General features: G+C 57.5%; 1 protein-coding gene across 1 annotated transcript; it reads right to left on the reverse strand.

The window, feature by feature from the left end:
* Positions 1-1,183: 1,183 nt before the first annotated feature.
* STAC2 (SH3 and cysteine rich domain 2) lies at positions 1,184-16,838 on the reverse strand. Its single transcript, XM_055258073.2, has 11 exons — positions 16,701-16,838; positions 8,884-9,190; positions 8,095-8,192; positions 7,829-7,919; positions 5,732-5,844; positions 5,566-5,638; positions 5,406-5,476; positions 4,848-4,945; positions 4,136-4,187; positions 3,624-3,761; positions 1,184-3,039 (listed from the first exon to the last, which is right to left on the reverse strand). Exons 1-11 carry the CDS (start codon positions 16,788-16,790, stop codon positions 2,935-2,937), a joined length of 1,236 nt encoding a protein of 411 aa, XP_055114048.2. The 5' UTR covers positions 16,791-16,838; the 3' UTR covers positions 1,184-2,934.
* Between the last annotated feature and the right edge of the window lie 2,294 nt (positions 16,839-19,132).

Below are 19,132 nucleotides of genomic sequence, written 5' to 3' on the forward strand. Positions count from 1 at the left end.
TTGAGCCGGATAATCTGTGTGACCTTGGATAGGCCACCTAACCTGGCTGTGCCTCAGTTCTTCCCTGTGAGAGGAGAACACCCCCGACTTGCCTCACGGGATCCTGGAGAGGATTAAGTAACATCAAGTTCCTGGCACGGCTCCCTGGGCACAGTAGGCGCCTATTTATGAGTCCCTCTCTTCAAGCATTCACACTGGGCTTGTGACCTCTTCTTCCACTCCCACGGCTGGGGATCCTAGGAGGGGGAGGGTCACCCGGCTTTCCCGGCTCTCTCGACCCCCAGCCTCCAGGGCTTTCCTCAAATCAAGGAGCCCAAAGAAAGCTCAAGGAGGGGACCCAAGGTCTGGACCCACCTGGCCTACCTTGCTAAGGGGGCGGGGGCTGTAAACCGGAACCGGTGGAGGAGGGGGCGCTCATCAGGAAAGGCAGCCCCCCATCTGCATCCCGGCAGCGCCAGCAGTGCCCCAGCACCCCCGCAGCCCGCCTCTCCTTGGCGCCCCGCTCCCCTCCGCCTATAAATAGCACAGGACGTGCTCGCCGTGGCAATGACGCGGCTGGGCAGGCGGAGGGGAAGGAGGCAGCTCTGCCAGAGCGGTGGGCGGCGAGCGCGGCGGCGGGAGGGGTGCGGCCCCTCCGTGCTGGGCTCCGATGACAGGCGCGACTGAGTCATCCCGGGGCCCCACGGGCCACGACTGTACCCGCCGCCAGCGTTTCTGTCTCCGGCTTGGCGGACTGCGGGGACGAGGCTGACCTCGGATGGGTACTGAGCCCTCCCAGACCCCCGGCACGCCCGGTCTCGGAGGGCACCTCTGGGTGGGCAAGATCGATCTCGACGGCCCTGGCGCGCAGGAGCATGTCCGCCCCTGCGCGACTCAGGTGCACATGGAGGCGGAAACTGACCGCAGCCCCAAGCCGTTTCCCTCCAGCGTCCCCAGACCTCCTCCCGCTTTCCTCAGGTCCCCTTTCGGCTCTCCCCAGGCCCCACCCTCCTCGGGCTGCTGGAGGAAGGGGATGAGGCCTGGGACCCCTGCCATGTTGCCGCCTGCCCAGCACCCCTCCTTTCAGAGACGGAGGAATCCTTCCACCCTCAGCCTTGCCCCTCTCAGCATCCCCAGACCCCACTCCCCACTTCCCTGCCCCTTTCCTTCCTCTGTCCCAGTGAGAGACACAGAGCAGATGGGCTGGGACAGGAAACATTTAATTAGGGGTCTGGGGGCTCAGCAAGGCCCCAGACCCATCATGCAGCCTCATGTACAGTGGGCATTGGGCCCGCCCCTGGGATATTGCTGGGGGGGCCTCATGGCAGCAAACAGGGCAGTGTGGCTTGAGACCCCGCTTTGCGGGGGAGAAGTGGGGCAGGGGCCTTTGGGTAGGAGGGTCTGTGTTTCTCCCACTGCATGGGAGGGTGTAACTGTGCCCAGGATGGGGGTGGCATGGGCTGGCACAATCAAGGGCATAAGAGGAGGATCTGAGCTTGGGGGAGGGAGGTTGGCACCAAGAAAAGCAGCCTGTATTAAGAGAGGGGTCCTCTCTGTGTATGCCCACCTCACCCCATTTCCTGGTGGCCAAACAGAACATTCCACCTTCCTTATCTGTCTTCCACCCCCTCTTTTTCCCAGGGCTCTGTGTCCAGAACAAGGGAGCAGATAAAGCCAGCAAAGGGGCTCCTGCAGCACCTGCCCTGTCCCCTGCAGAGCCTGGAGAGAAGCAGGAGAAAGGTCAGCCCAGAGGGTTGGGTTCCTGGGGCGGCTGGGCAAAGCCTGGGACTGGAACTGACAGTCACAGGCTCCCCTGGCGGGTGGTTCCTGCGTGACCGCGGGTCCTGACAGTGAAATGGGTTTGCTTTGACCAAGCATGGGCCAGGACTTTGTTCTCAGTTGGGTTTCCGTGTGTCCAGGCAGCTCTTGGGTTTTCTTTTCTTTCTTTCTTTTTTTTTTTTTTTTTTTGAGACAGAGTCTCGCTCTGTTGCCCAGGCTGGAATGCAATGGTGCAATCTCAGCTCGCTGAAACCTCCGCCTCCCGGGTTCAAGTGATTCTCTTGCCTCAGCCTCTGGAGTAGCTGGCATTACAGGCAGACCACCATCATGCCTGGCTAAGTTTTGTACTTTTAGTAGAGACGGGGTTTCACCATGTTGGCAGGCTGGTCTTGAACTCCTGACCTCAGGTGATCCGCCCACCTCAGCCTCCCAAAGTGCTGGGATTACAGGCGTGAGCCACCACACCCGGCCAGCTCTTGGGTTTTCTACTTGAACGGACAGTCTCTGATTTGTCACACCTTCCAGGGACCTCAGCCTTCCCCTCTCTGTCGGCCCAGGTTTCAAGTAATGGAAGAGATTCCTGCAAAACTTTCCTGAGAATTGATGGAATGACAGAGGTGGAGACCAGGAGGTAGACTCAGGACCTTCCTATGGCCCTGGGTCCCCTCCCCACCCAGGGTGGAGGGCCGAGGACACAAAAAGGCCTGCTCCCAAGACCTCACTTGCAAAGGAGCAGATGCATGGTCACACACACATAGACCCAAGCAGAGGCTCTGTGGGGAGAGGGATGTGCCAGGCATGCGCAGGTGGTGTGGGCAGGGGAAGGCTGGGAGAAGCAGCAAAGAAATTCCCTGGGAACCTTCCCCAGGGCTGGACTCAGCCCAGCAAGTAGACTGGGGTGCCTGGGCGCTGGGTGGACCTACCTGTAGCTTCCTCATTCCCTCCCACCCCACCCCATCCCCACCAAGTCCCAGAGGATCAACCCAGTCAGGGCACCCCACTCAAGAAATAAAATCTTCCTCAGTACAGAAGGCTCCTAAGCCACAGTAAGTGGCACCTAGGAGAGAGACAGAGGGAGGAAGGGTATGGAGTGGACAAGGGGGCCTGATCCCCTCCCTGGCCAGAAGCAAGGTCCAGGCATGGGCAAGGGTGGTATCTCGGTTCCCTTGGCTCCTCTCAGATCTCGGTCAGGGAGTCGACTGGCACCAGGCCCCGCTTCTTGCCACTGCTGACGCGGATGAAGCCGTCAGCATCCTTGCTTCTGCCCACGCCCACACAGATCTGAGCCAGAAAGACACGGAGCTGAGAGGCCTGGCATGGCCTGCAGCCCTCGCCCTGAGTCCTGCCCATGGCCCCCAGGGGACCCACCCTGGGGGATGATGGGACCAGTGTCAGATGTGGATGGAGCCCTTTGCTGGAGTGATGGGACCAGATCCCACGAGTGTAGAGGCCTCAGCAGCAAGACACCCAGCAGCGCTTCAGGGCTGAACTTGGAGATCAGCCGCTGTACTGTCCTGCCTCATCCCCATCACAGAGGAGGTGGAGGGAAAAGGACTTGCCTCAAATGACACAAAAAGCCAGAGCTAGCATTCAAACCTGAGCTTTAGACTCTGAATCCAGTGCTCCTGCCCTAACCCAAGCTCCCTCTAATGTCATTCAGTCTCCTGTCTCTGTTGGTTACCAGCCCAAATTCCCCAACAGGGGCTGGTAGGAAGGCCCTGCAACCCTTTCTTTCTAACACGCTTTCCCCTCAGCTGCCAAGATCAGCCTCCTCCTGGAGAACGTTTGCCCCCACACCGCAGCCTGTCTCCCCTGCCCACTCCCTCCCTCCACCATAGGGCCTGCGCTGGGCCTCAGGCACTCACCTGGTTCTCCTTGAGGCTCATGTAACCCTGTTCCTTGTTCCCGGAGAAGGGTTGGCAGCAGCGCCAAACATTCTCGCCTGGCCTCACCCGTTGCACAAAATTAGCTGGGAAGAAGCCAACCCGGTCGCCGATCTTGCCCTGGGGTTAAGGTTGGCAATGAGCACCCGCGCCACACCCCGCCCCTGCTGCCCACCACTGCTTTCTCCAGACCCGGTTCCCACTCAGCGCCAATGCCATCATCCTCCAGATCTAGGGCTCTCCGTATTCCAGCCCCCAGCCAGGTGGCTTCTGGGCCAGGAATGGCATGAGGTGAGCAGAGGGACAAGGCTGAGGCAAGGAGAGTCAAAACTGAGAGGACGTCCCAAGGGTTGCTCCTAGTTTTGGCTGGGATCAGTGGTTGGAGGAGAGGTTGTCTTTGGGGCCTGGAGAGAAGGTGGGGGCAGTGCCCATTGGGGGTGGGGGCTGCTGGGGTGCCTACCAGGGTCCCTCCACTCCCCACCCTGCCAAGTCACCTTCCACCAGTCCTCGTTAGAGTCATCCACCAGCATGATCCGATCTCCAGGCCTGGGGAGGACAGAGCTAGGGTCGCATATGGAGCAGGGAGTCGTGCCCCTCCCCATCCTAGCAGCCCCTGGGTACCTGGGGACCCTGTAGTCCTCAGCTGGGAGAGAGGGTTCTTTTTTTTTTAGATAGAGTCTCACTCTGTCACCCAGGCTGGAGTGCAATGGCACGATCTTGGCTCACTGCAACCTCCACCTACCAGGTTCAAGCCATTCTCCTGCCTCAGCCTCCCGAGTAACTGGGATTACAGGCACCTGCCACCATGCCCGGCTAATTTTTGTATTTTTAGTACAGATGGGGTTTCACTATGTTGGCCAGGCTGGTCTCGAACTCCTGACCTCAAGTGATCTGCCAGCCTCAGCCTCCCAAAGTGCTGGGATTACAAGGGTGAGCCACCGCGCCCCGCTGGGAGAAGATTCTTGATGCCCTCAGAGGACACCATGTGACCACAGGTACAGCAGGCACTTGCTGGGCAGCCCAGTCAGAGAGTGGGAGACACAACATTAGCATGAGTCACTCTTAGACCCTGGGCAGCTCCAGCTCCTGTCTGGGCTCAGCAGCCTCAAGCATGCAAGAAGGTTCCTGAAGGCCCCCCTCACACTATGCTCCAAGGTCTGGGAGCGCAGAGCTGCCCAGCGGGGCCAGGTCACAAAGAGGACTTACTGCAGAGCCAGATCATTGTTCTCCTGGGGCAGAAACTTGTAGAGTGCGACGTAGGAGTACATGGGCCCCACATCCTTCCGCAGGGTGGCTTTGGGGGGCTGCGGGAGAATCTCTGGGTCGGTGACCAGAAAGCAGCACCCTCACTACCCCCACTCTCCACTCGTTCTGAGTGTGCTACCCTGGGGGCTGTGAGGGGACACAGTGAGTCCTGGGTCAATGGCAGGGAGAAGTGAGACCCTTGTACATGCTATGCTCACCCACCCCAAAGGGCAGTGGGACGGGCATGGAGAGGGGAGCCCCCTTCTGCCTGCTGTACCCTGTGGCTGCCTGCGTTTGGGAGAGCAGAAATAGGTGCAATGGGCAGTGGGCTGGGGGTGGGAGGGTAACTCCTCCTGCCTCCCATGCCCTCTCATCCTGGCATTGCCCATCCCTGAGGATAAGTGAGGAAGCAGTGAATCCCCACGCCCCATGCTCTCGCCCCCCTATGAATCAATGGCAAGGAGAAATCACACCCGCTTCTCACTCTGACCTTCCTGGCCAGTGCCAGTACAGGCTCACCTGCTGTCCAGGACTCTGCTCCTCTGGTCCTGGCCCTTCGCCCTCTGCTGGGGCTGTGAATGCTGGAGATGCTAGGGGCGGGAGAGGGAAAGGGTGAGAGGCAGCAGGGAGCACCCTCCATTGTACCCCATTCCTGCCCCTGGTGCCCACCACCACTCACCACTGTCACCAGGCCCCTCCTCGGAGCTGCGGATGCTGCCTTCCCCATCCTCGGTCAGCTCATCTCGCTCACTCTAGGGACAGAGAGAGGAGAGGGCTCAGCCCCCGAGCCCACTGTCATGCTCAGACACCCCTCCCCAGAAGACCCCCCTTTTTGCCCACCATACCAGGCTCCTTGTCGGGGACTCAGAGGTGCTGCTGAAACTGGAGCGGTTCATCAGTGCCAAGGAGGTGCCATAGCGCAGGGTCTCATAAACAGGGTCCACCTTTCCACTGTCCCCTGCGGAATATCCACCCTCAAGGCCTGGCTCTGCCCCGAAGCCCTGCATCTCTAGTCCCAGCTCAGCATGCCCCAGGCTGAGCTTCCCAGCTGCCCCCTCACCTGTCCCTCCCAGGTCTTCCTCATCCCAGAGATGGCTCCAGGTCCTCCCATGGTGCCCACGCAGAAACTTGGAGCATCCTTGACTCTTTGCTGTCTTCACTGCCCACAGCCACTCCGCCACCTAGTCCTCCCTCCTAGCATCCCTACAACTTGTCCACATGTCTCCATTGCCACTGCTATCAGTCTAATTCACATCACCACAGTCTCTTGGCAACTGTCATGGCCTTTCAACTGGTTCCCATGCTTCCACTCCAGCCCTGCCAATCCACACAGCAGCCAGAACGCTTTTGTAGAAACACACAAATTGCCCTTAGAAGAAAGTCCAAAAGGCTACCCTAAAATGGACCCCGAGGCCTCGTACCCATGGTCTCTTTTTCTTTTTTCTTTTTTTTGAGATGGAATCTCGCTCTGCCACCCAGGCTGGTGTGCAATGGCATGATCTCGGCTCACTGCAACCTCTGCCTCCTGGGTTCAAGCAATTCTCCTGCCTCAGCTGGGATTACAGGTGCCTGACACCACGCCCAGCTAATTTTTTTGTATTTTTAGTAGAGATGGGGTTTCACCATGTTCACCAGGCTAGCCTTGAACTCCTGACCTCAAGTGATCTGTTCGCCTTGGCCTCCCAAAGTGCTGGGATTACAGGCATGAGCCATCTCGTCTGGCTGTACCCATGGTCTCTTTACAGCCCCTCCATCGTCTTCCCTCAGCCCCAGCCACTTTGCCACTTTGCCCTTTCTTTTCTTTTTTTTTTTTTTTTGTTTGTTTGTTTTTTTGTTTTTTTGAGACAGAGTCTCACTCTGTCTCCCAGGCTGGAGTGCAGTGGCACGATCTCCGCTCACTGCAGCCTCTGTCTCCCGAGTTCAAGCGATTCTCCTGCCTCAGCCTCCTGAGTAGCTGGGATTACAGTTGTGTGCCACCACGCCCAGCTAATTTTTGTATTTTTAGTAGAGACGGGGTTTCACCATGTTGGTCAGGCTGGTCTCAAACTCTTGACACTGTGATCTGCCTGCCTCGGCCTCCCAAAGTGCTGAGATTACAGGCGTGAGCCACCACACTTGGCACTTTGCCCTTTCTTTAACTCTCTGTCCTTCCTTACTCAGGCTTCCCTCTGCCCCACACCAGTCTTTCCAGATCCTAAATGGATGAACCCCTCATGCCTCATCCTTCACATCTCTGGGAATTCTTCCCTGATTTTGCAGATGAAGACAGCGAGCTTTTTCTTTTCTCTTAATTTAGAGACAGGGTCTCACCATGTTGCCCAGGCTGGACTCCAACTCCTGGGCTCAAGCAATCCTCCTGCCTCAGCCTCCCAAGTAAATGGGATTACAGGTATGAGCCACCACACCCAGCTTTCAGCACACATTCTATGCTCTATTCCTTATCTTCCCCACTTAAGGCACTCATGCTGATGGTGATTGATTGATGATTTGCATGACTGTCCATTTCAGTCCTATCTCCTTTACTAGACAATAAATTCCACCTTCTTCACTACTGTGTCTCAGAGTCCAGCACTGTGCCTGGCACTTAGTACGTGCTTAGTAAAGTGTTTATTGAAGGAATGATGAGTGAATGAATGAATGAACCGCAAATTCAGGACAGGAACCTCCAGAGAAGGGAAATGGTAGGAACTGTCTGTGCCAGTATGACTTAGGTACCCATCTCAGAAATGTTGATTTCTTTCTTTCTTTTTTTTTTGAGATGGAGTCTCGCTCTGTAGCCCAGGCTGGAGTGCAGTGGCATGATCTTGGCTCACCGCAACCTCCACCTCCTGGGTTCAAGCAATTGAGAGACGGGGTTTCACCGTGTTGGCCAGGCTGGTCAGGGATGTTGATTTCCCATCACACCACAGTGGGAGCAGGGACAGTGGCCAGGGGGCACTCACCAGTGGGTGGGGACTCTTTGCTTGTGGCACAGGCTGGTGGCGGCTCATGCACCAGGAGAGGGGAACTGAAGTTGCGGCGGAAAGAGGTGGACTAAGGCAAGAGAGGGCAGAGAGGGTTTGAGAAGGTCATGGCCCATGGAGAACTTGGTCCTTCCCAAGCCCAGGGCCCACCCCACAGGAAGGAGCAGCCCTAAGGGACAGTCATTCCCCCATGTGACAGTACTGGCAGCACTCAGCTGGCCATCTCTGCCTGGGTCCCCGCTCACCGTCTTGCCTGGGCATTGCTGGTGGGAGATCTCCTCAGAGCACCAGAGGTGGACGCTGACTTTGCACGTCTTACATCGCAAGCCCTGCTTGGAGTTTCCTAGGAAGAATTTGGGTTCAGCAATTGAGGACACCCCCGTGGGCAAAGGGAAAAGGAGGGGCACGTTAGGGCATGAGGAGAGCAGGGGTTGGGCATTCTCGTGCCAGCCTTGAGGCCCAGCACCTACCCCTCACACATTCAGGGTGTGAGGGAGCACGGAAGCCAGAGTCGTTAGTAAACGTGGCAGTGACACTGAGGCAGTGACACTGAGTATACCCCCACCCTTGGTGGTACTCCTTTCTCTGCCTGGGGTAAGAGGCACAGTTGGGGGCGGGTGCAATGGCTCACATCTGTAATCCCAGCACTTTGGGAGGCTGAAGTGGATGGATTGCTTTAGCCCAGGGTTTGACCAGCCTGAGCAACATGGCAAAACCCCATCTCTACAAAAAAATTTTAAAATTAGCCAGGCATGGTAGTGTGTGCCTGTAGTCCCAGCTACTACAGAGGCTGAGGCAGGAGGATCCCTTGAGCCAGGGAAGTGGGGGTTGCAGTGAACCAAGATCGCATCACTGCACTCCAGCCCGGGAGACAGAGCAAGACTCTGTCTCAAAAAAAAAAGAGACACAGAGGCACAGTTAGTATTGGGGCTCCTGAACAGCAAGAGCCCAATAATATTGGATGCAACATGGGCCCAATCCCCGGTACCCACGCTGGCCCCTCCCCTTGGCCGCCTCAGTGCCCAGGCACCTACCTACAATGAGCTGGTGGCACAGCTCACAAGGGCTGGCTCGCTTGAAGACATGTTCCTGGAAGCTGTGCAGCCTCACTGGTTTGAGCGCTGCGAGGGGACGTGGGACGGGACATGGGGAGGGGGATGGGGTGGGCAGGCCCCTGTCCGAGGCTGTGGGTGGTGGGGAGGGAGGGGGCAGTGGGGTCGGGGGCGTCAGCAGCACCTCGGTGGGGCACTTGAGCTCAGAGCCGGAGCGAAGGAAGAAGTTCTCCAAGCTCTTACTTCGGAGGATGGTCTTGAGGGAAAGGGAGCGCTTGAATCGCTGGAGCTGGGTGAAGAAGAGGGAGTTGTGAGTGGGAGCCTAGAGGGGGCTGGCCAGGGCAGGCTTCCCTTCAGGGTGTCTCTGGCGGTAAGGGCAGCAGCAGCAGCAGCAGCAGCATGGGGGCTAAGGGCCGGAGTGAAATGAAACAGTAAGAGAGAGGTTCCCCAGGTCCCGACGATGCTTCGCAATCTCGGGTGCCACAAGAGCCATGTGGGTGACCTCCATGGAGAAAGGAGTTCTGGCCGGGCGGGCAGCAATCAAGAGCAGTGGGCACTGTGGCAAACTGGATGGCCAGGGAGTAGCTGCAGGTCTCCTCAAGCCAACTGAGGCTGGTCTATAAGGCCAGTCCATTGTTGCCAGGTTTTCTAATTTTTCTTTTTCTTTTTTTTTTTTTTTTTTTTTGAGACGGAGTCTTGCTCTGTCGCCCAGGCTGGAGTGCAGTGGCGCAATCTCGGCTCACTGCAAGCTCCGCCTCCTGGGTTCACGCCATTCTCCTGCCTCAGCTTCCTCCTGCCTGTAGCTGGGACTACAGGTGCCCGCCACCACGCCTGGCTAATTTTTTTGTATTTTTAGTAGAGACGGGGTTTCATCGTGGTCTCGATCTCCTGATCTCGTGATCTGCCCGCCTCGGCCTCCCAAAGTGCTGGGATTACAAGCGTGAGCCAGCGCGCCTGGCCTAGGTTTTCTAATTTTTCAAAAGAAATCTAGACTTTTATGCGAAATTGGATACAAACAAGTTTAAGTGGTTTAGTTCCATTTTTCCTTGAAGAAATGGTAGTATACTATATTTCCTGTGCCTTGCTTTTTTTCATAAACAGTAAATCTTGGAAATCATTCCATACCCATACATAAATAGATTCATCATTCTTTTTTATGGCTACAAAGTATTTTGTTGTATGGGTGTACCATTTACTCAAGTTTAGAAAAAAAAAAAATAGGCACAGTGTGGTGGCTCCTGCCTATAATCTCAGCGCTCTGAGAGGCTGAGGCAGGAGGGAATCGCTGGAGCCGAGGAGTTGGAGACCAGCCTGGGCAACGTAGTATCCACCTGTGTTCTTGAACAGGCTGGTGGGGGGTGAGGAGTGGTCGTCCTGGACCCTCATCCTTGGGACTGATTCTCCCCCGCAGAAAGTCTCTCCAGCCCTCCCCTCCCTCCCATCGACTCATCACCTCACAGCCCTTAGTTCAGGCCCTGATGCTCCAGTCTGCTTCAAGAGCACAGCCTCCCCTCCAGCCCCCTGCTTCCACCTGTCCTCCATACAGCTGTTGTGGAGGTGATGCCTGACCCTGCTGAAAACCCTTCCTGGCTCCTCGGGACACCGTCTAAGTCTCTCGCCCCAGCCATGAGACTCTCCTTGCAACTTGGCCAAACCTGTCCTTCCAACCTGTGTCTTTGCAGCCCAGAAATGAGGATTCTCAAACTCATCCATTCTTTTATGCTTCTGAGCTTTTGACATGTTTGTCCTCTTCTCTGCCTCACTCAGTTCATACCCTCTTTATCCTGCCAATGTGCTTCCACTGGTCCTTCCTCTTCCAGGAACTCTCTTCTGCAGGAATTCTGTCTCATGACCCACTCCCTCCTCTGGTGTCCACTGCATCCAGCCCAACTTCTACCACAGCTCCACTCGGGTGATGCTTGTTATTTATTTCTCACTCCCTCAGGAGACCGTGAGCCCCTTGGGGATGGACACAGTTGCTGGCTTCAAATCCCCCCACACAGGCTCTCAACACATAGTAGGTGCTCAATCAGCAGCCTTTGGTGAATACATAAGCCAGGGGCTGGACTCTCCACGGAGCCTACATTCTGGAGGGCAGGGTCGATTCTGCGGTGAGGCCAGAGCTATTTCTACCTCTCACTCAAACATACCCTACTGAGTCTTCCCAGAGACAGGTCTGGAAACCTCTTGATCCAGAGCCTTGGCCGTCTCCCTTCCCGTTGAGAGCCACCTTACCCCTGCCCACTCCTTTCTACTAGAGACAGAAACAGGGGCCAGCAGCCTGGCTCCAGGCAGAGGGACTTGGCCAGAGTTCCCAGCTGGCACGCCGGGCAGCCTATGTGCCATGGCTGCCTGGCCACCCTGCCAAGGGGATGGAAGTGGTGGCCCCACCAGCCTCCCGGAGGCCAGCAGGCAGCAAGACAGAGGGGGAAGCAGAGGGGATGTTTGGGCACAAGACAGGCCCTGGTGTGCCAGCTGGGAGGCCAAAGCCCTGGGGTGTCTGGCACACTGAAGTGCTCAGTGCCTTCCAAACCCAGCTTCCTGGATAGCACTGTGGGCTTCTTTGTGTATCTATGAGAAGCAAGGCCCCAGGCCCCAGATGCCTGGGCCTTGGAGCATAGGTGGAAGGCTGGAGAGACAATTAATGAGAACACAAAACTCAGCCCAGGTCAGGCTCTGGGCCAGCCAGGACCGAGTGTGGCTCTGGAGGCTTGGATGGGCCCCAAGAGGCAGGTGAACCATCCACTGTTCTGTCCAGGGACCTCAGGCATGGAGCACACAGGGTCGCTGGAGGATGTGCTGGGGCTGGGGGCAAAACTAAACCTGCTGCCTGAAGGCAAATCACCTCACTTCTTCTCTCTGAGCCTCAGTTTCTCCACATCCAAGAGGGAAGACTAGATACTCTTTTTTTGTTTGTTTGTTTGTTTTGATGGAGTCTCTGCCACCCAGGCTGGAGTGCAGTGGTGCAATCTCAGCTCACTGCAACCTCCACCTCCTGGGTTCACGCCATTCTCCTGCCTCGGCCTCCCGAGTAGCTGGGACTACAGGCTCGTGCCACCATGCCCGGCTAATTTTGTATTTTTAGTAGAGGCAGGGTTTCACCGAGTTAGCCATGATGGTCTTGATCTCCTGACCTCGTGATTCACCCACCTTGGCCTCTCAAAGTGCTGGGATTACAGGCGTGAGCCACTGAGCCCGGCCTATCGTTTTTATTTTTTATTTTATTTATTTATTTATTTTTGAGACGCAGTCTTGCTCTGTCGCCCAGGCTGGAGTGCAGTGGCGCAATCTCGGCTCACTGCAAGCTCCGCCTCCCGGGTTCACGCCATTCTCCTGCCTCAGCCTCCCGAGTAGCTAGGACTACAGGCGCCCGCCACCACGCCTGGCTAATTTTTTGTACTTTTAGTAGAGACGGGGTTTCACCGTGTTAGGCAGGATGGTCTCGATCTCCTGACCTCGTGATCCGCCTGTCTCGGCCTCCCAAAGTGCTAGGATTACAGGCGTGAGCCACCATGCCCGCCCTATTGTTTTTATTTTTTTGAGACGGAGCCTTGCTCTATTGCCCAGGCTGGAGTGCAGTGGCACAGTCTTGGCTCACTGTAACCTCTACCTCCCAAGTTCAAGCGATTCTCCTGCCTCAGCCTCCCAAGTAGCTGGGATTACAGGCGCCTGTCACCACACCTGGCTAATTTTTTGTATTTTTTTTAGCAGAGATGGGGTTTCACCATATTGGCCAGGCTGGTCTCGAACTCCTGACCTCATGATCTGCCCGCCTTGGCCTCCCAAAGTGCTGGGATTACAGGCATGAGCCACTGCACCCAGCCAAGACTAGACACTCTCTAACCAATACAAGGCTCTAGGTCCAAATATCCCCAGAAACTTACATCTCTGAGGGGCTGTCATGGTCAGAACATTGGAATTGAGCTAGCACTTTATATGCAGCATCTCATTAATCCTGATGCTGCCCTTGGAGGTAGTGATAATTACTGTCCCACTTTTCAGATGAGGAACTGAGGCTCATAAGGGTTAAATCACTTACCCAGGAGTCCTCAGCTGGTAAACAGCAGAGCCAGGACTTGAACCAGTCGCTCCGGCCGCTGAGCCCAAAGCACCAGGAGCATCCTGCTGCGCTGAGCCCTGCCTGGGCCTCACCCTCGCCTCTCAGCTGGGCCCTGCCTGGGCCATCACCCTCGCCTCTCAGCTGGGCCAGGGGCTTGTCCGCAAGGTCAATCAGAGAGTTTAGGGTGAGAAGGGACCTGGAAGACTGGCCACCTAAAGCAGACCCCAACTCATCACTCTGCGATGGCCTGGTCACATTCCCTCTCGAGAGTTGGTTACCTCTTGTGATGGGAAGCAAGCAGTCTCTTGGGACAGTCATTCCATCTTTGGGCAGCTCCAGTCGCTGGAAAGTGCTTCCCTATATAGAGCTGAAACCTGCCTCCCTGGGATTTTCGCCTATCAGCTCTTGTTCCTCCCTTGGCTCCAGAAAGGGCTACTCCCTCTCATACACTTCAGCCCTTCAAATATTTGAAGACATCATCAATCATGTTCCCCCCATCCCCAGGCCCTTGTTTCCATAGTAATCCTCATAGGAGGAGGTTCCAAGTCTCCCTACCCTCCAGGCTGTGTCCTTTCCTGGTACCCCTTGGTCTCAGTGCCAAGAGCCACCTCTGCTGGGTACCAGAGGCCTCTGGAACAGAATGTTCCCAGGTACCAGAGCAGCCCCGACTCTGCCGGCCAACTCCCTGACTTGGTTGTGGGCCCCAGATCCCAGGGGGGTGGAGAATCGAGGAGGAATGACATGTCACCTGGGGTGGCTGGCAGATATCAGACTATGGCTACAGGTCTGGGTTGGGGCATCTCTGCCAAATGACTTGATGCCTGCCCACTCCAGACACATCGGGCTTGGCTACCCAAACCACATTTTGGCTCAGCCAGGCCAGGTATTCCTGCTCCTGGGGCTCCTCATTCCTGCGAGGACCTTTTCCCATCTCTTCTCCCCACTATATTTTTGGTGCCCTCACTTCCCTGGGACCCATTCTCTGGCATGGGGAGAAGCTACCATGTACCTCGGCAAGTGGGCCTGCCTGGTCACTCTTCCCTCCCAATGCACCCAGAGTTTGTCCAGCTAGGAGCCTGGACCACAAAGTCTGTTCTTCTGAATCCCCTCCCAGAGACAGGGCCTGGCCTGCCTGTTTCCTCCCCACCTCCCCATATCCTGGACGGCCCCTTATTTCCTCAATTCCCCACAGCGTCTCCTGAAAGGGCATGAGGCATATGGCAGTGGGTGGTGGCAGACGTGGCGCAAGCTGACTCAGAGCAGAGATGGCATGGGGTGGTCCTCCCAGGGGTGGCAACAAAGGGTGATGGGCAGGCTCTATGTGCTAAGAAGGGATGGAGACCAAGAGAGGAGGAGGACTCGCTAGAAGGGTTGCTGGGTGGCTTGGGTGCAGGGCTGATTCAGACTGGGGGCAAGCAGGAGGCTGGCCAGCGACTCCCAGGGGGCACCAACACTGATGAATAAGCCTGGAATGTTGGCATCACTGCCTGAAGGGCATTGGACCCCTCTGTTGTGCCTGCCTCACACTGAGCTGGGTGGGCAGCACCCAACCACACTCTTTTCCATCTCCTCCACCCACACAGTCTAGAGACAGGAGCTTCTTTGGGCCAGGTTGAGGTGCAGGATGGAAGGAGGCTAGCAGGGGTCCTGAGTTCCCTCTCTGCCCACCTTTGCCCTGCTGAATACCCCCAACCCAACCCACAGCCCAGTCTGTGTTAGTGCAAAATCCTTCACAAGAGTGATGTATAGGGGAGGGGCAGAGGGCCGGGGCTCCAGCTGGCCTGACACAGAGGGGCTGGATCAGGGGTGTAACCCCTCCTCTCCCCTGCTCCTTGAATCTCCAAGCTCAGACCCAGAGGTGACAACATTGGAGGGTCCCTGGCCTGGGAAGAGGGAAAGGTACAGACCTGCGGGCCTTGACCTCCCCTCCCCACACTGCTGAGCAGGCAGCTTCCTGGAGTACGGAGGCAGCACTACCCCGCACTCCTGCCCGCCTTCCAGCACTCCCACATAGGAGGAGGCTGGAGAGGACAGGCCTTGGTGTGGGAAACAGGGCAGGGCCTGGGAGGCTCCCAAGCCCCTGGAGGCAAGCAGGGGGACTGTGTATGTCTACCCAGGTGACTAGAGGGCAACTGAAATCAGGGGCATTGGAACTCATGGGAGGTTCAGCTCCCAGACCTTCTGCTTGACAGAGTTGTCACAAATATTCCAAGCAATATCCTCCCACCCAAACATCTTAGTCCTTTCCCAGGAGAGACTGAGACTTGGCTCTCTAAAGGGGAGTCAGCTCTGGCCTCACAGACCAGAGTCTCATTTTTAGAAGGGGGCAAGAGAGAGTCAGGTGTACACGTGAAGACTTGAATGTGGAGACCCGCTGGGTCCCCTGGTGCAGGATGGGGCTCCCTGGGGTGCCTCTGCCAGACTCCACCCTGACCCTACGGCCTCCTCCTCGGGTCACTCCCTTGATGACCTTGACCTTGAATTAACCTCAGCTCCTGCGGGATGGTCAAGATGGAAGAAGGAGGAAGGGGGACAGTGGGAAGAAGCCTAGCGAGGGAGCGATGCCTCCGGAGCCCAGGCTCCCATCATTTCTGGTCCTCACTGTCCCCTTTCGCATCTGGAGAACAGGAGCAGGATGGGAACAAAATACCGGGGGAAGAGGGAGGGAGGAGGTCTTGGCCTGAAGTCTGGGAGGTGGCACAGCCCTTTCTGTCCCATCCCCAGGCCCGCTCAGGTGGATCCCGCAGAAACAGAACTTCTCGCGGGCCAGTCGCCAGCACCTAGAACTTGGGAAGGGAGCAGACGGATTAGAGGTCGGGGGAGTGCTGAGTGTGAGCGGCGGCCTCCCCACACCCCTTTCAGCCCCAGGAGTCTGGGCTCCGCCCGCCTTCGCGGGGAGTAATTTATTCATGGTGACTCCCTCAGGAGTAACAATCATCCATAATTAGGGTTAATGATGACATTCATTAATTACGATGACTTCTCTTTTTGCTTCTACCCGCTCCCCCTCCCCTGGTCCCGCTCCCGTGGTGGGGGGTGGGGCTGCCTGTCTTTCTGGTCTGGAGCCACAACCGCAGGCCCCCGTCCTCCCCCGTGACCGACGGCCCGCGCTGCCGCAGGCCCCTTCGCGGACTCCGCAGCTGCGCACCCCCGGCCGCGGCCTCGCGTCCCCGAGTCCAACCGGGCTAGGAGCGGGGAATGCAGGACTGCAGAGGGGCAGGGAGAGACGCCCTGAGACGCGGCGATAAACACCGGGAGACGCCAGGAGAGACGGGGAGAGACGCGCACAGAGACGCCAAGACACAGACACGCAGGTTGTAGAGACAAATTCAGAGACACGAGCGAGGATAGAGGCACGGACTGAGCCCGGGACTGGGACCCGGCGGCCGCTGGAGGGTGCGCCTCGCAAGCACAGCCGGGCGCGTACCCCGCCCGCACCGCTCCACGCGCGCCCTCCGGTCTCGCTGCGCCCATCTCTCCAACGAAGACCAGTGGCCGCCTCCCCGGAAGGTCGCGATGGCGCGTGCGGGCGTGCGGTGCCGGTGTGATCGGGGGCTCCTCGTGGCCCCTCGTCGCCAACCCACTCCTCCCCCCGGGAGCGGCGCGGAGCCTAGTGGTCACGCGGGCCTCGCGACCGTGACCCTAGGACGCCCGGGCCCACAGGAGGACCCCGCCGGGAAGAGGGCGCCCGGGCCCGGGGCGCACGGGGCGGGGACAGGCCTCGCGCCCCCCAAGTTACCTTGGTTTCCTGGAGGGCGGAGACGGTCCCTGGGGGGCTCTGGGTGGCCGCGTCATCCGGTTCGTTCTCCTTCTCGCTCATCTCGGTCATAGTTCGGGGAGAGGGGAGGAGAGGGTGCCGAGATCCGACGGCAGGCCCGCCGCGGGCAGGCTGCGGGTGGCGGGCGCCTCCGGGACTCTGAAGCCCTTCTCCAGAGGCTGCCCCCAGTTAGCCCCGGGTACGGCAGCCCCCAACCCGGGGGAGCGGGCGGAGAAAGTTGCCGGGGTGGCGGGCCAGGGGAGGCCACCACGCAGAGCCGCAGGAGCGGGACGACCCCGGGCGCGAGGACCGAGGGTCCGCAGAGGATGCTGCTCGCAGTGCGGGGAGGAGGGAAGTGGGGCCGCGGGGATGAGCCGAGGGAGGGAGCCAAGGAGCTGTCCGTGTCCAGCCGGCTCCGCCGTCCGCTGCGCCCGCCCCCCATCCCCTCCCCTCCCCTGCTGGCCCCAGCCGGGCACCCGGCGGCCCCTCCGCCCAGTCCTCGCCGCCCAACTTTGATTTAGGAGGTCGCCTGGTCCCGCCCCCTGCCCTACGCCGCTCCCCCGCGCAGCCCTGCAAATCAGGCTCTCAGCTATTGGCTGCCGCGGTGGCCAGGAGGGCGAACTGGGCGGAGTCTTGGGGGGCTCGACACGATGGGGCGGGGCTTGGCGGGGAAAGAAGCGGAGGAGGGAGTTTCACACTGAAAAACCGGGGATGGAGGGGCGTGACCAGATTGAGGGAAGCTTGGGGAGATCATAGTAGCGTCTGGATGGGTTGCAGGGAATAGAAATAGGTTGGGGTCGCAGCAAGATAGCTGAGAGTGAGATCGAAGTTAGGACTTCCTGAGAGCGAAGATTGATAGACGCCAGAGGGAGGTTGGTGAAGGAAGAATGGGGACCCATCTGTGCCGTTAATTGGATGCCTTTATACCCTGAAAAGGCTCTCTCCAAATATACACACAACTGGACTATGGTGAATGTGTCAAAGGCCAGGCCGGACAATTCCTCCTTGTGATGGAAAGCAGGATGACTCTATCCCCTTCCAGTCTTGGTGTCTGAACTTCAGCAGAGATGGGGCCTCAGTCCTCATACCCAAAGTCCCCAAACTTCTCTGAGACACGCTCCCCTCCTAAAGATACTACCACAACTGGAGTTAGATCAGGGGATAATACGGAGAGGTGGGGGAAGAGGTCCTCACCATTCAAGGTGCCCCTCTCTCCACAATAACCTTCTATTTTATTTTTATTTTTATTTTTATTTAGAGACAGAGTCTCACTCTTTCACCCAGGCTGGAGTGCAGTGGTACGATCATAACTCACTGCAGTCTCAAACTCCTGGGCTCAAGCAATCCTCCCACCTCAGCCTCTCTAGTTGCTGGGACCACAGGCATACGCCGCCATGCCTGGCTAATTTTTAGAATTTATTGGTAGAGACAGAGTCTTGCTATGTTACACAGGATGATCTCCAACTCCTGGGCTCAAGTGATCTCACTTTGGCTTCCCAACGTATTGGGATTACAGGTGTGAGCCACTGCGCCCGTTCAAGATATTTCAATATTTCTTCTTCTCCTTCTCTTCTTCTTCTTTTTTTTTTTTTTTTTTTGAGACAGGATCTTGCTCTGTTGCCCAGGCTGTAGTGCAGTGGCTTGATCACACCTTGCTGTAGCCTGGATCTCCCGGGCTCAACCCTCCCAAGTAGCTGGGACCACAGGGACCACAGGCACATGCCACTGCACCCGGCTAATTTTAAAATTTTTTGTAGAGATGGAGTCTCGCTATGTTGCCCAGGCTAGTCTTTTTTTTTTTTTTTTTTGAGACGGAGTCTCGCTTTGTCGCCCAGGCTTGAGTGCAGTGGCGCGATCTCGGCTCACTGCAAGCTCCGCCTCCCGGGTTCACGCCATTCTCCTGCCTCAGCCTCTCCGAGTAGCTGGGACTACAGGCGCCCGCCACCACGCCCGGCTAATTTTTTTGTATTTTCAGTAGAGACGGGGTTTCACCGTGGTCTCGATCTCCTGACCGTGTGATCCGCCCCCCTCGGCCTCCCAAAGTGCTGGGATTACAAGCGTGAGCCACCGCGCCCGGCCTGTTGCCCAGGCTAGTCTTAAACTCCTAGGCTCAAGTGATCCTCCTGCCTCAGCCTCCCAAAGTGCTGGGATTACAGGTGTGAACAACCACACCTGACCAAGATACCTCTTCTAATGCATGTTGATTATCTGGGACCCATTTTCCCAGGTCCCCCTCCCTCACCTCCAACTCCCTTTCCTTCTGCCCCTTCTGGCTCTGACCAGCAGATCTGGCGTCCTCTCTTGGTCTGCCCAAGAAAAGGGAGATGCGGCCGGGTGCGGTAGCTCACGCTTGTAATCCCAGCACTTTGGGAGGCCGAGGCGGGAGGATCATGAGGTCAGGAGATCGAGACCAC

This window comes from Symphalangus syndactylus, chromosome 20 (assembly GCF_028878055.3).
Source record: "Symphalangus syndactylus isolate Jambi chromosome 20, NHGRI_mSymSyn1-v2.1_pri, whole genome shotgun sequence".
NCBI classification, from domain to species: domain Eukaryota; kingdom Metazoa; phylum Chordata; class Mammalia; order Primates; family Hylobatidae; genus Symphalangus; species Symphalangus syndactylus.